The 16,917-nt window shown below is 42.2% G+C and overlaps 1 protein-coding gene across 2 annotated transcripts in view; it reads right to left on the bottom strand.

The window, feature by feature from the left end:
• The window catches only part of PTPRT (protein tyrosine phosphatase receptor type T), a 409,415-nt gene that overhangs the window by 79,779 nt on the left and 312,719 nt on the right, over nucleotides 1-16,917 (bottom strand). For both annotated transcript variants that reach the window (XM_065754165.1, XM_065754164.1), the window contains exon 12: nucleotides 2,615-2,888. In XM_065754165.1, coding sequence (XP_065610237.1) covers nucleotides 2,615-2,888 — 274 coding nt within the window. The remainder of the gene's footprint in view (nucleotides 1-2,614; nucleotides 2,889-16,917) is intronic.

The following is a 16,917-nucleotide window of genomic DNA, read 5'->3' as shown; positions in this document are numbered from 1 at the left end:
GAAGACGTTATGGTTCGGTGCACAAAGGCTTCTCATTGCAAGTTCCAGGTGTGCAAAAGAAGCTTCATCATTCCAGAACTGTCAGTGATTAATGAAACTATAGAATATCCTAATTAAAAAATGAGTGGTGATGTTCTGTTCAGTTTTTCACATGCAAAAGAACATAAGGCTGGATTTTAATTGGGCTGAATTGTTACTGTCTCATATACTTTGCGGGTGTGCGTTATCAAAAAGCACCTTCCTGCAGCCATAACTTTTGGTAGGCTTTATAGAATGGCCTGGGTTGAAAAGGGCCTCAAAGATCATCTAGTTTCAGCCCCCTGCCATGGGCAGGGTCACCAACCACTAGAGCAGGCAGCCCAGAGCCACATCCAGCCTTGCCTTGAGTGCCTCCAGGGATGGGGCATCACAGTCTCTCTGGGCAACCTGTTCTAGTTCATCACCACCCTCAGAGCGAAGAACTTCCTCCTAACATCTAACCTACATGCCCTGTCTTAGTTTAAAACCATTCCCCTTTGTCCTATCACTATCAGCCCGTGTGAACAATCACTCCCCATCCTGTTCATACACTCCCTTCAAGTATTGGAGTGCCAATTATTCAGGCCACCCTCAAAGTGCCTCAGGCTGTTGACAGAAGTGAACACCCAGAAATCTTAAAAGCAAATTATACTTGCAAACAGTTCTGGGTATGAAAGGAAACATTCACAGCTGCAAAACAGCAGAGGCAAATCAGATCCTACCATTGGAAACACGTTCCTTAAGGATTCTATCAGGGCAAAAAACACTTACACAGCTACTCACTGAAGATCCATATTGCACACTTGGACAATTCACCTATGTCTCTTTCCAGTAGCACTGCACTTAGAGGATACATAACCATATAATGTACCAGTGTAAATTTTTAACGTAAGAGGCATTTGCCTGCTCGAACATAAACCCGATGCTTCTCATTCCTTCACAAGCTATGCATTGCTGCATACAGACTTTGATTACTGCTTTCTGAAAGGTCTTTTACAGTCTTAGTTTCCTATCTGAGCAGCCCAAGTAATTTATGCCTTTTTGAGTGTGGAGCAACCTGTCAGCTACAGAGCTCCAGAAAACGCGGGAGCCACACATTACTGCTGCCTTACTCCAGAATGCCAAGGGAAGCCTACATTTCCATTCTTATTACCCAGTTATGGCATATTAGATTGTACTTGAGCAAATAAAAGTTTTTTTTCATCCCACGGGATCCATTCACTAGCAATTAACTACCACATAAGGGGGAACTAACTAGACACAGAGAGACATATGCATATATTTCACAATTTCCTTTATAGAAGCATCTAAAATTGAATTAATTGACGAGTGCTGAATGGAAACTGTACCAACTAGAAGGGAAACCAAGGTGAAGTGTGGCACAGTACCGAAGAGATGTGCGTTTGTCAGCCACACAGCTGATGCTCTGCAGAATGGTGATAAATGAAGGCAGTAAAACAGCATGACGTGTTGAGAACCCTCACTGGCATTGCCAGCCTGTTAAAGGACATACAGTCCTCAGTGATGCATGCCTGTGCTTTGGGTATCAAAGTCACTATCTCAAGTGGAGACCAAAGCCTTTACCATTCATTTTTGACAGATTTTTCTAATTTTGTTGTTTCAGAGGTGATGCATTAAGGAGCTTATCCAAGTAAAAGCTGGATTCAGGAAAGCACTGGCAACATATTAAAAACAACCATGGCTACCCAACTTCTTGACAGTATGTTAATACTGTAAGTCTCCTCAGAAGGCTTGAGTAGCAACCTGTAACATGTAAGTGATAACCAGAAGCAAGTGGAGGATTCAGGGGGGATGCTGCTGAGTGACTGCTTAGATTGGATCTAGCCTGCACACTGTTAGCTGATCAGATCAGCAACAGGACAGCAGGTCAGTGGGTCACAAACCATTTTCCAGAAGAATTTAAGAGGCAAATGAGGCCTTCAGTTTTCCTATGTATGGATTTGCTGAAGCTTGACATGGGTTGCATTTGAGCCAGAGGAAGGGGCAAATTGCAGTTCCCATGCAGTCTCCACTTTAACTTAATATCACAAAATAGCTCTATGTTAAAAACACAGTCTAGCATATGCAAAAGGAGTAAAAAGAAAGGCACAACATCTTCTTTGTGTATAAGTTTTGTTCAAGGTGAAAATCTCAACCACAACTGCTAAACTTTGACATGACCAAATGCAGGCTGCAAAGTAAACCAACTTAATAGCTTTTGGTAGTTCTCATCTCACATCTCATCAAAAATCACAAGCACTGTGAACTGACGACTGCAAGGATGTAGCAGTTCCATCTTAAAAGGACAACAGCCTTTACTCTGACATTAATGCAAGAGAAAAAAATTAGAAACAATCCACACATCATGTGCCAATGTACAACTTTTCCATCGCTTGGCTCTCCTACAAGTTTCTCATTGCATCTGTAGAGAAAGTTGAGTGAAGGACAAGTAGGGGTAAGTATAATTTTTACCAAATTTCTGCATGAAAGTAATAATGAACAGTTAAACTGCCATCTGATGGAGAGGGAAGAAGAAAGATAGGGAGGCCACAGGTAGCCCACACGTACAGACAAAGACAATATTCTCTGCACTTACGCCGTTTGCCTTGCTAAGAGCCTGGAAGTATATGCTGTAGCTTTTCAGGGGAGAAAGAGGAGCGTTCCAGTAACCATTGTAGGTCTTGTTGTCACCCACTGTGAAGGGCTGTGTGACAGGCAGGTTGATGGGCTTCAGCTCAGCTGCAAAGTAGTGAGGAGAGTCAAGGCTGGAAGCGTTCTTGTAGCTCACTGGGATGGAGAAGCATTCAATGATGTCTGCAGCTCTGCGAGCCTTCTGTAGCTTCTCCTCCTTGACAACGAGTTGATAGACACTAGGAGAAGAGGGGAGAGAAGGTAAGACTTGAGTCTCAAGATCTTTAAACACTAAGAACGTCTCCAACAGTGGAAGCAAAAAGCAAAGTAACAAAAGCACTGTTATGTTACGGTGTGATAGCAACAGTTCTTGGCACACCAGTGACAGTGGCTGCTGAAAGCTGCTTTGTAAGTGAGGTGCTGGCTCATTTGCTCCATTGCTTTAGCAGAATTACACCTTGATAAAAGTCAGAACAGATCTCAATCATGCCACACTTTGGGAAAACAAGTAGCTACTACAGCATCTACTAAGTAACAGATTTTTAGTGGACTGAATATTCTCTCCATTCCAGCCACCAAGAAGAAATGTGAAGACTTGCTTTGACCCAGGATGACTGCAGTGGAGGGGAGCATGCACAGGAGGCAATGCTGTCAGCTACAGCTACAACACCAGTTCAGATGAACAAAAAAGATTCCCTTAACTTCTAAGGCTGTAACTAGTTTTGGCCCTGCCTCACATCTCTTTTTGTGATACATCCTGTAATGAAAAGGTCTCTAGCAGTGACTCCTGCTGGCAAGTCTCCTCCTACCTTGCATCACAGAAAGGTTGGCTTACAGAGCAGTATACATGAGCAGGTGGCTTCATCTCTCTCCCAGTTCACTTTTGTTTCAGGAAACAACTCTTGATATTCTTTCTAGCACTATAAAATCCTAATCCTTTTCGATTCATGCTAAGCCTTTGCCTTGTACGATATGTAATAGCAACCTTGTCATTGCTAGCTTGCTATTTCCAGGCTCAAGGAGGTTGCATTCAAATGCACGCTGTTTTTTATTTATTTATTTATTTATTTATCAAAGACAGTTAACAAAGCCCTTCAGTTCAATGCTGCTACAACTGCAGCAGGTTTCAGTGCCTGCTTAACACCACTCTCCCCTTTGACAAAGAGAGATAGCGCTGCAGTCATTTCAATTTTTGTCAGGATATTCACGGCGCTGCCCTCACCTGCCTGTGTCAGGATGCTCCTTTGTTTACTTGGACAGGGGAGATCGATTAGAAGATTGGAGGCAGCCAGCAGCAGATCCCTGTCCCTGCTTTTGCAGGCTCATTGCTGCAGAAAGATTGCTTGGCAAATTTTCTCGCATTGCAATGGCTCATCAGTGCTTCTGTGGGGAGCAAAGTTCTGGCACCTTCCACAGGCAGGAGCGAAGCAAAACCTAGTTCACATTTTGGAATGCATGATTATTTCAGGGCTGCAGGTACTTGGCTCAGTGCTAAGAGAGAAGTGATCAGCACAGCAGGGCAGCTCCCACTGCCAGGCCCAAAGCAAATAATCATTACGAATATGACCGATTTATGAATTGCTTACTATTAAAACTGTCCTTATGCAGGATGGTACTCATATTTGCTAATGCAGCAGGAGCACCCAGACATATGGATGCAGCCTTCAATGACATCCTGGCAGCACTTGGGAAGACTCTCCTCAATCCTTCTGTTCATTGGAGGTTTTAATAGAATATTTTAAATGTCTCTGGTATTTATTTGCTGATTTCTAAAACAATAAACACGTTTCCCAGCAACACTTCTGAGATTGCCATTGAGGACATAGCAGTAGCAGAAGAGTGTTTAACTTCAACATCGAGTTCAGTTCAGTTACAGAGTTGTAGCTTACCATCTGGGACACTGCTCACGACCTGACTATATGCAGAGCCTTATTCTGACCCTTCACTTTGGCAATAATAATCTACATTACTGACAAAAGTCAAAGGAAGCTTCTGTTTGCTGACAGAAGTACTCAGAATTGTGATGGGCGTTTCTATGGGCATTTGTCATATGCCTTCTAACCTAAGAAGTGTTTGTCCTGCTGCATATGAGCATACAAGCCTGTCTCTGCTGGGTTTAGAAAATGTTTCCTTTTTACACACACATACATAAATCATTGTATACATACATATATAGCTAATTCTCCTCTCAGCCCACAGGTTCCCTCTTTCTCCCATACCTGCTGCGTTCAAGGACCACCTTATTCTCTCCATTATGCCACGTGCAAGCAGGGAGCCCACAGATCTCACAGGTTTAGAAGGGGAAGTTACCAGGGGACATTAATGGCCAGGTAACTACACTCTATCCATAATCAGATAACTTATTTACCTTTTAAGACATTCTCACTTCGTCCCTTGGCTGCTCTCATACCTACTGTGTTACCATATGCACTCATTTTTATCACAAGCAACACCTTTGCTGCATACAGAACCTTGTAGCATATACTCTTGTGCCTGCATTCTTTTCCATTTTAGCTTTCTGCCTTAGCTGTTAATGTGCACTTCTTCCTATCCTGGGGATAACTCACCTTTTCAACAACCTGAAATTTTAACTTATTTTTTATGTTTATTCTTTTGGAATCTTTTCAGATGTCTCTGGAAGCACAATGGCTCGTTCATGAGCATTCAACTGAAATTTAATAGATGTCCCATTTGTGTGCAAGTTAAAACACCATTAATCTATTCAAATACTGTCACCTTTTCCTATGAAACAAGTATTTGAGCCATTATTCCATCTCTCTAAAAAAACTACTCCCTGGTGAAACACAGAATGAGTTACGGCTGGCATTACTTTGCATTCTTTCCTTTGTGCCCTAGCTCTCGGCAACTGACACAGCACTCACACCTCTTCATGTCGTACCTGCTCAACTCAGCGACCTTCATCACTCAGCCTCACCCCTTCCTTAGGCTCTCTGTCATTTACTAGAGGTCAAGTGGACAAGAGAGCAGCCACCCTCAAGGATCTCTCTGGACTGAAGATTGGAAATTGTTTCCTTACCAAATTATTACTCTGGATCTCATTTATTGATATTTTGATTCAGATATTATGGCCTGGTCCCTCCAGAAATGCTAGATTCACAGTTCACCCCTACTCCAGTAAAGAGACTCACAATTTTCTTATTTCCTCTTCCTAGGTGTATTTTTCTTTTTCTCATAGAAGCATCACAGCTCTTCCCTGTTTGCCCTTCCACTGGAACAAAAAGTGTCCAGTGATCCTACAACCAAATGAAATCCCCATGGGAATTTTGGATAGCAAGCCTGTAATAACTCACCAAAAATTATGGCCAAACTGTCTGCATTACTATGGAAATTCTCAAAAGAGTAAAAGTAATTTCAGTTTTCTCAAAATATGATAACGTTCTGTGATGCACTGTGTGACTGATGTGACCCCTAAGATGGCAGTCAGGCACTAGCTCAAAACAAACTCTGTGAATATGAGCTGCCCCTTTGGCTGCAAAGGCATGCAGCTGTAGCCACACTTCTGATCGGATGTGGACCAGGATCAGACATTTGTGGCTTGTTAAGTTTGCAATGCACAGCTCTGTGATTATAAGCAAAGAAAAGAGGAACGCTTTCCCAAAAAGAAGAGCTAAATGCAAGTTAAAAGGAGGCAATGGAAATGCAGAGGAGATATCCAAACTATTCTACTAGCTCTTATTCTGGCTACCAGGTAGGCAGTAAAATGGATCTCCTGGGGCTCTCCTCTCATGCTTCAAAGCTATCGCTCCCAGCCAGTATCAGCGAACACTGCTTTCATAGCAGGAATCAATACATTGCTTGAAAACGCCCAGCTGGATAAAAGAAAGTTTCAGTGTCATACATTGAAATCATATTAAAAGAGACAACAAAAGCAGAGCATTGAAACTACCAATTCCATATAACAACTTCAGTGCCAATAAACTGGAAGACGACACAGTAAAACTAACTACTTCATTTCAATTTTTAATATTCATCCGCATTTGCAGACACTGCGATCAAATCCACGTATCTGCCTGCAGCAGGGAACAGAAGCAGGGGTCTCACCTTCCTCGTGCTAAGCTACTCCAGGCCACCTCACTGCAAACCAGCAACACTGCTTTATCCCCATGAATGGCAACGAAGGACTGTTTTCAAATATCCTCAGCTCTGCTCTTGAGAGAGAGCTCTCTCCAGGGATTCTCAATCTGGTACTGATCAGATGCCTGACTTCCTCGAAGGCTGGAGAGCTCCCTGCCCTGTGGTGCAGCTGCACACTTATTAGAAAAGGAGGACAAACCTGGTTTCCCTGATAAATCTCGCAGGTTTTATATAGATAAAACCACATTACTTTAATAGAAGCTTTTTAAAGTTTTTGACAGTTCCATTCTAAATCACTGATAAAAGCATCAGCCATAATGGTCGCCACAGCACAAATGTTGTCTGCAGAGGAAGAAAATGTGCTCTTATCATCATCTACAAGGTAATCTCTTCAATTATGAGTTCTCTATTCAGTGTGGAAGCACAAGTGTGATAATCAGCATTCCAAATCACAGCCCTGTCTCTGAGCTACCGAGAGATCTCTGAGCTCTGGCAGACTTTGCCTCCCCCTGCTCTTGATTTCTTTTTGTGCTGCTCGAGGATGGGCTGAGGAAGCAATTGTCCAGAATCTAGCTGTGTAGTTAGTCCAGACTCCAGTTCTGAGTGTATGATGTGTATGAATGTGGGAGGAAATGTGGAGTGTTTTATAGAAAGCTCTGACATCTGGTCTGTGCACTTTGGTACACTGACATGGCACTTCCATCAAGGAGCACCTTCACAACACCCCAGTGATGACAGAGTATGCCAGTGAATACACTTTCTCCTTAACCCTACAGTGATCTCCTCACTTGACTTATTAAAGCTTAAAAGAAACAGTGCTTCAGCAGTTCAGTATCCCCTTCGGACCGTTTTAGCACCAGATCTTCTTAAATGTGCCACATTAAGATCTAATACTTTTTCATTTGATTTTAATGTTTAACACACAAATATATTATCAGTGGTGCATTATTTCCAATAATATTTTCACCCAGGGAATAAACCCAGGGGCAATTAGTGCAGCCTGATGTTGCAGTGCATTTTTATTAGATCATTTTGAGCATGTTTTGTAGCTCACCCCCCCAAAAACAGGAACTTCTCATTTCTGGTTCAAACGAACACAGTATTTCCAAGCTAACTGTCTGACAGGCTGCAGGAATCAAGGTACTGCCAAAGGATAGCGGTTTCCTTCTTAATAGCTGTCTTAATTCAAAGATGAAAAGGGCAAATGAAGTATAAAGATGCAAGCCTTTTCCATCCTGATGCTGTGTTATCTCAGACTGAGGGCATGCAGCAGCCAACGTGAGCTATGCATTGCATTTCCCCTGTTGCACCTCTTCTGTGGAATCAGCAGATGCAACACTTCTGAAAAGGTTATCCCAACACATGGAAATCAAACCCAAATAGTGTCTGACAAATCCGTGAGAGTTAATGCCGCGCAGAGATGATCAAAAGGCACTGAGTGCCCACGGGCAGGGGCAAGGTGTGGTAATCAGAAGGGCCAACAGCCAATTCTTCTTTCCTCTTAATCACACTGCTGAAGTTCTTAAAACGCATTCTCCCAAGGCCATGATCTCCTCAGAAAGCTGATGCTCACCCGCAGAGGGCAGATGGTATGAATGTCCCAGAGTCAGCACAACACAAATCAGAGAGAACATCTGCCTGACCCCACAGCAGGTGCCCATGAAAGCGCTCCCTAAGATGCACCCTGACACCCATTTCCCCATGTACTTTTTAAGTATGGCAGTCCTGATCTCAAGAAAGCCACACTTTTTTCCTTTTTTTTTTTTTAGATGGACAGCTAAGTCCAATAATCCAGGCTATGTATACTTACACCAGCACCTTTCACCATCATTTCACTTGTAACCCCATTAAACTTGGTTAAAATAACTTAAATATAGTTATAAATATGCCTGCGTGTATACAAGAAAGCTCAGGGCTTTATTCTGCCAGTACAGAGCCCTTTCCCACCAGAATGGAATAGGACAGGGTTAGATGTAGTGCATGATATGCACACTTCAGCATTCATAGAACTGCAGAATGGTCTGGGTTGGAAGGGACCTTTAAGATCATCAGTTCCCTCTGATACAGGCACGGATATCTCCCTGTAGACCAGATTCAGATTAGCTATAGCACCTGCAGATGCTTATTTTCTGGCCAAGTTGATTTTGGTGATGCAAACTGAGCCAGAAGAGTGTCATCAACATCTTTAGTTTTTATACCCAAAGACATCTTATTGAAACCCTGAATTCTGCCACACAGACAATAAGAAACAAAATGGTCCTACCCACAATAAGTCAATCACATAGCAGTCCCAGACAGAAAACAAGGATTCTGAGGAAACTGGGTGTTCTGTGAGTCAGAAACACTGCACTATCCAGGCACGTTTTCTCCTAAAAGGAAATCTGATGAACTACAATACAACGGAAACTAGAAATACCACATAGAAATCCATAAGCTCTCCATAGAGCTCACTCAGAAACAATTAAAAACAAAAAGAACAACAAAGAAAAAGGAATTACATAGCAAATAGTAAACAGTGTGCCTCCAGCCCTCATGAACTTGTACAGAAGGGATTTTGTAATCAATTCAACCCAATAACTCTCAAGACGATTTAAAAGAACGCAAGTGATTTGCTAATAAAATCTACAGGAACAAAACGCGTAACAGAGAGCAGCGATGCTGTGAAAGCTCCATCCTGAGTGGTCTTACAAAGCCAGACACAGAGACTGTTCTGAGCATACCCTGCAGTGCTTCAGTGTAACGTGGAACATTCCCTCAGTAGTTTCCTCTTGCGACCCCGTAACATAATGTTCAGGTGCCAATACATTCCCAAGAATTGAGTTACCTACTTCAGACTCTCCCAGATTTCAGCCTTAATATCTCCTACGCACTTTTAATCAGAAGCTCTGAAACTAATCTACAAAACATAATGAACTGAGTTTCACAGCCACCTAGGATGCACACACGGGGATACAATATACCACCCTGCAATTTTCTCTCTGTTTGGGGTCTGATTCTAAAGCCATTAAAATCAATTAAAGATTGCTACTATTTCCATACGGCTCCATGCAGGACACAATACACTGAAGTTAAGGTCAGCTTTCAATAAACATTTTTATGGAAAAGAATACGAAATAAAGATTTTCTGCAGTGTCATCTGCAATACATTTGGCTATTTCAGAGATTCAAAAACCAGCCCACTATGAATATTGGGCTGCAACTCCATCAATACAATCGTTAAAAGAAATCAGCTTCCTCACATCTGCAAGAAGGCATTCACAGAAATAAAGCTCATGAAAGTGATGCTACTTGAGGAAATAGTCTCTCATATTGCAAAGTTATTACACCAGATCTTTCATCTTGAAGTTATTTTTGTGTGCTCTTTAAACACTCATTTAAATTAAACAACTCTTCGGCTACGTTCACTCAAGTTGAAAATATCAAAATTCAGCCAAATTTGTAAAAAAAAAAAAAGAAAAAAAGAAAGAAAGAAAGGAAAAGAAAAAAAAGAAAATGCTAATTACTATCGTTGCTATGAAAAAAACCTGCTGAGATAGAGCCAGTGGCAATGCAATCCATTTAATCAAGAAGGCTGATAACAGCCTCTCCACGTCTTCTTCCACTCTCACACACAGACCAGCAGCCTGGCTTTACCAGCTTACCACGGCATTTCTACCCCAAAATTCATGAAACAAAATGTAGTTTCACACCTGGCTAACACTCTTTGCAGCCATCATTTTCACACAGGCATTTGTTTATCACTAGAACGCCAAGCTCTGTTAAATTTCTATGACAAATGGAATGGGCGCTAGAAAAAGGTAAGAAAATGTAAGGACTGATCCTGCCTCTGTTGGACTAAAAGTCCAACTGCAGTCCAGCATCTCCCTATAGATGGGCTGATGGAGTAAACTAATAACCCCAGCAGTGCCAGTGCATTCCAAGCAGAAACGCATTAGTGTGTACAAAATGCACACGGCTGTCAAGAAGACAACTGTATTGAGAGGCAGTGTGTACTGACCAAAGGAAGGACTTGTGTGCTTAGAAGTCCAAGTGTTCAGCTCTGTCCTTTGGTCCATACTTCTTTCCATGCTCAGACCACCAGAACATGCATCTGTTTACTGGAATTACAAGGGCTGCTCTGAAAGTAATGCCTCCTATTTTATGATGTTGGCACACGGTGTCAGAGGTGGATATTGGTGAGACAGCAGTAAAAGGTAGAAAGAGTAGAACCTCCCCACCAATATCCTGCTGCACTGTGTTGCTGTATGACAGATGGCAGCAGAGGAGCAGTCTGACAGAAGAATATCTGACACTGAATTGGGTATGAAGATAAGGGGTGGAACTGAATACCTCCACACAGAAAAGATGTTACCCACTGACATCCATTGATGCTTGCTGAATGTTGATGGAGATCAAACAGTAGATGCCAGCACAGTGAGGTGGTGGGTGGTGCAGCAGTAGTGACAGCAACAGCGTGTTACCTATGCGGGTGCAGGTTGTTACAAGCACAGCATGCAGGATCTTGTTCATCAACAGCAAGAAGGCACAGTCAATAGCAGTGAGTGTGCTGAAAAATAGCATTTTGTAGCTGAGAGCATACTCTGTCAAATAGTGTTACAGTGCTCTTTATATCAGTTGTAGTTTCCATGGAAATAAATAGGAGGCATTACTTTTAGATTGACCTATGTATATTTATGCATATGCATATGTATATAAAGCACTTTTCTAAATGCCTAAAATTCCCCATTTACTCTTAACTGGGGAAAAAAAAAAAGTGGTAAAAATAATACAGAACTAGAGGGCATTTCAAAGCTGTGTGCTCCATTATCTCAGCCATCTCCATAAGGCTGACCTGGCTTGCAACACAGATTAGACATAATAGCTGCTGCTCCCCCGTGGAATAGGCCCAGTCCCTATCTCTCCAGCTCAATGTTATTTTGTGCTGGCAGATTAAAGATAATGAGCACAGACAGATAGGGCTTTCGCTGCAACAGGAGCTAATGTTTGTAGCTTTGGAGGTGTTTTTTCCCTCCTGAACCACCTGCCATCTGTTTGATCTAGAGAGGAAAAAAAACACCACAACCCTTTTGTGTTGATGTCGCTCAGCATTAAACGGGCATCAGTGACTGAGGTCTCAGTGATCACTGGTTTGTCTTGAGACCAGAAGAAAAAGTTTCAAGGACAAGAGCCAAAGCAGTTCTTTGGCTACCTACAGGACTAGGAGAGAGTGGGGCAAGCCCTTCCTGGCACACTGCACCATGCCCTCCATAAAGCACAGCCCTGCATAAGGGCTGGGTGTCTCTGCACCTGGTCTCTGTGAGTTTGGGTACTACCAATGGCTTCCCTTCAGGGAATTTCAATTAAGCCAGTTTCCATACAGAAAAAATCTAGGTTTTTTTACCTCCATTTTACAGAACAATAGCTACTGGTCTATAAAGGGAAATCCCATAGATACAAATCTAAAATCTTTTTCAAAAACAGAATAGCAGAACTGATTTATGTAACTAAAAGGATAAGAAATACACAAGACAAATAGGGGACCTTGCTCCGTTTCTAACATCAGGAAAAGCATCATTATTAGATAAGGCCAATGTGCTCACACCACTGTCTACTCACTGTTACATCATCAATGGACAACAGAGAGGATGAACTCTCCTGGAAGATGATAATACAGATTTTAATACAGATTTCCTGCTTCTAAAAGCTACAGAGGGATAGCAGGCATATTCTTTCTGCCTGTTCTGGGCATACTGTGCTTTTCAGGAAGCAAAAAACAACCACTCTTCTGACACCAGGGAGAAGTAACACCTTCAGTACATCCGCCCTGGAACACAAGTAAGCTGCAGGTGGATAAAAAGGAAAACTGAAATCCCGAGGACAAGGGCTGGCAGCTGGTCTGTCATCACCTGTAAACACCTTCAGAGATCCCCAATGAGGGAACGAGGCAGATTTACCCAACAGCAGGCTGTACCTGATAAAGACACACGTCACCATTCGCTCCCTTCTTGCATTTTTTGATGCAAGAGAAAAGCTGAAACACAGGGTGAACCCTTTTGGAGGAAAATAAAAACCAACCCTCAACCTGCACCAACATCAGCTCCTGCAATTACTTTTGAACCAGGTGAGGTGGGTAGTGAGAAAAGTCAGCATCTTCTGTTCTACTGTTTGACCTTTCCAGTGAAATACTGCTCTCCACCTCTCTCCTCGCCTTCCTCTTTTGCACCTTGACTACTTTTAATTAAACCAGTCCTATTTCCCCTTCCTTCTGCACTGTAAGCAAGTCTCTCACCACCTCCTAGCTCTGCCTTTCGCTTTGGAAAAGCGCTGTGGTAGGAGAACTGAAATTATAGAGAGGCAGAACAGCTCCATGGCTGGAGAGGTTTACTCTTCTGAATTGTCTGGCTGCATTTATGATAATCCCTTCATTCCATCTGCAGCCCACGCACTGGTGCAGCAGCCCCCTTTTCTAGTTCAAGAAATTATGCATTCATTATGGAGGAAATTAACACCTCAAAGCAAACTATAATTAGGAATTCTTCAATTCGGTTTATGCTTTTTCAATTAGGCCCTCTATAATTTTAATCACGGGAGCATTAACATGTTTCCGGAATTTATATACCTGTAGTATAATTAAATCCTGAAATGCCTTAGTCTGCAACAGCAAAGCAGAGCTTACTCATCTTCCCTTTTATTGTGGTTTTGTGTTATTGTAGACACATTGAGGGGCACCTGCTAGCACAAACGCTGCCTGCCACACACAGGAAGGCACCCGCGTGCCCTCTGAACACCTCAGCCTTGCTGCTGCTGGAGAGATGCTGCCTGGATAGGGCTCACACGAGGGGTGATATCTGCCATGGGCTATTGCCCAGACTCATCCCACGTGAATTTAAGCACCACATGGAGCTGCTTCAATTAGGCAAGCCTTCCTCTGCAGCCCATGAAGGGAACCAAGCTGCTGCCTGTGGGCAGGCTCCCAGATGGGACAGCCCAGCACACCTCCGGGTGTGATGCAGGGGCTGCTGCAGACAAAAGGAGGTTTGGTGGTACATCCCAACAAATGCAGCATCTGATTCTTAAAATACTGTATGCAGTTTGCTGTTGTCATTTTATTCTGGGATGACACTGAAGGGGAACACTGACTCTGGCCACTCCAATGTCAATAAAGAAATGTCCTGGAGAAAAAGAAACCCTCACACTGGCAATGGGGGCATCTTCCCCTTTCCTTCCCGTTTCTTCTTTGTCTTACCCGTCGACAGCTTGATGTGAGAAAATGGCCATCAATTTGTGATTCTCAGCTTAAAGTTCAGACTTCATTAACCTTTTGATTGCTGGAATTTAATCTGACAGTTCATGTGGATAGCATGAAAGATTTATGCAGAAACGCACACTCCCTGACTCTCAATATCCTCAGGCCTTCAACAAAGCACACTGAAAAATGTTAGTAAAAGCTTCACTGTGCAGCTAATAAAATGCTACTTGACACAATAGAGTTGTCTCTGTGTAATTTGATTGTTAAAATATTATAATTAAAATATATGTAAATTTGATGGCTTCCTTCTCCCATTCCTTGCTGCTGCCGTACTCTCTGCAGAATGGTTTAGTGAGACACAGCAGGTCATCCAGGCTCAGGGAGCAGGCATGTTTCTGATGGCTGATAAATGGGTAACGGCAGCTTTGTGACATTTTAAGGGACAGCACTCTCAGATGTTGCAGTCAGAGAATGTATTTCCAGTACCACATGAGACAACTGACCCAACATGCCACTTATCCTCACTTTTTAGGGCCAGCAACTGACTCTTCAGGGGAACTAAAAGACCTTGAAACATCTATTCAACTGATTATGCCATGCTCTATAAAAATCAAAATATTCCTTCCTGATACTTACGGCTGTCACCTTGTTTCCTGTCTCAACCCCTGCACATCCATTGCACTTCTCTCTTGATACAGCAGGTAAAGCATTTTTAAGATCCAGAACAACTCCAAGTGTCACTGAAATCATTCTGTATGCCCTAAACTCACCACGCAATGACTCCAGCCAAAACAGATGTGTATGCTCAGTCCTTCTGTGCCCTGCTCAGATCACCAGGGGTAGGAGACACTGCTGAGGTCAACCCACAAATATTTAATGTGAAACTCTGGTATGATGTTTATTATACCAAAAAGGAGCAGCCTGTGCAGCTGCCATTATTACCTTTGATGCAAACCCTCATTCTCTCTGTCACAATCACAACACTGTTGAAGAAAAAGCAGCTCTAGTTTACCTTTAAGAGGAAAGGAATTCTGCTTGTTTACCTTCAAACCCTTGCCTAAATGAAAGGGAGAATGCCATGCAAGAGAAACCCAGATTGAATGACTTCAGAACAATATCCCTGAGGTATATTATGAGAGATGTTAATTAATACAGATAATTAGGCTTATACTATCAGAAGCCTAGATTGATAATCTCATTCCTCATTAGATACTACAAAATTAAAAGATCTAATGTGATGACTGTTTGTCCTGTGTTCAATCAGCCGAGTCATGTGATGTATACATTTGAATAAGAGTTTAGAAAAGGCAGACTAGGATTTATTTTCTAGGTATTTATAACATGTCTATCAAAGCAGCTGAACTTCCAGAATTACCAAGGGCATAATAATTTGTTATGCTCCCCACAGCTTTAAACATTGGAACCTTTTTTTATTGTTTTGCTGATCCTTGACTCCTGCCTTTATTTCCAAGCACAAGGTATTCCGTGTGCAAGTTTTAACAAGAAATTGCCATCCGTTCCTGGCATTAATGAATTAATTACCAACATAAATGCCTGAGGCAAACTCATGCGATAATACTCAAAAGTAGTGAAGCAACAAGCTAAACAGCATCGCTCCCAACGTAGACACTGAATGTAAACACCAAAGCCCTTATCTGCAAAACAAACAAAAATCCAACTGATTTTGCAGATGTATAGCTCCTCATTTGTAGATCTCACTCCTACCCCAGCACAGAATCAAGGCTGTTAGGTCTGTATTCCTTCGTAAGGGTGGAAAAAGCCACCATGCTTCCAAAAAAGACAAACACCAAGATGCTAGCGAGAGGGACTTAGGAAAGGTACATTCAATACAGATAGATGGTGGCTGAAATCATGAGAAAAAGAACAATATGGAGATGAACATTATAGCTTATGAATTCAGAGACTCAGCATTTCTGCTTTGTTGCAGACTGAGGTGGAAGGTGGACAGTGAAAGTCCCAGCTCTCCCACACAAGGTGGAAGCAATACCACTCCCCAGTTATCAGAAGTTACATGCAGTAACAAATGAAAGGAAGACATGAACACACAAACATCATAGAGGATTTCTTGCTTGGAAAACAGCTTGAGCAGAAAAACAGAAACAAGCACTGTTTTTAGGACTTCTGTTCAATAACAACACAACTGTTTTCTCTTGATTCATTTAGCAACACAGACAATACTTCCTTTATTTCATGCTTGGGAAACCAAATATCAGATAATACTAATGATTAACATGGGGCTTTGTTCATATAAATTAATTTCTCCTGCTGGCTGAACATTGATAATGAAAATACTTGTTTCACCTTTTGCTCAGTGCCTCTAAATATATTCAAAATACTTCCAGTTTCCTTCTCACACGTAGATTTGCTTATTTCCTTTAAGATGCACATTAATACAATAAGCCATCCATCCTCAGCACAGTGATAAAGTCTACCCAACCACTTCACGAACACATCATAAAATCTGACCTGAATACATTTATCCATCATTACTTACACCTTCTCCTTACACAAAGCACATCTGTATACAGATGCATGAGGTCACGTGCACAGTTCATAAGGTTAAGCTCTAAAAACACCTCCCCTTAACCCAGCACAGGTTCAGGTGCCTGAAAACCATCAGATACCACCTTGCATGCCAACAGACACGCTAAACAACACCACAGGTTGGATACTGATACACTTTGGAGAACTGCAGTAAGGCAGTACAGGGAAATTAAACCCATCTTTTCTTCCAGCAAAGAAATTCTGCACCAACTGAAACTCCAAAGTGTAATTGCAGACTCTGCTCTAAATGGTCCAGCAGCTCCCATAGATGGAATAGCATGCCAACAATGCAATCACCCTTAAGGTGAGCATTTCTGTAAAGTCTGAAATGTCTAAAACTAATACATGCTCTGAAAATGTGATGTTCTCTGTAATAGTAG

Source organism: Cyrtonyx montezumae, unplaced genomic scaffold (assembly GCF_038088225.1).
Source record: "Cyrtonyx montezumae isolate F1298 unplaced genomic scaffold, pur_monq_1.0 scaffold_9, whole genome shotgun sequence".
Classification (NCBI taxonomy): domain Eukaryota; kingdom Metazoa; phylum Chordata; class Aves; order Galliformes; family Odontophoridae; genus Cyrtonyx; species Cyrtonyx montezumae.
This window is presented reverse-complemented; position numbering and strand designations above follow the sequence as displayed.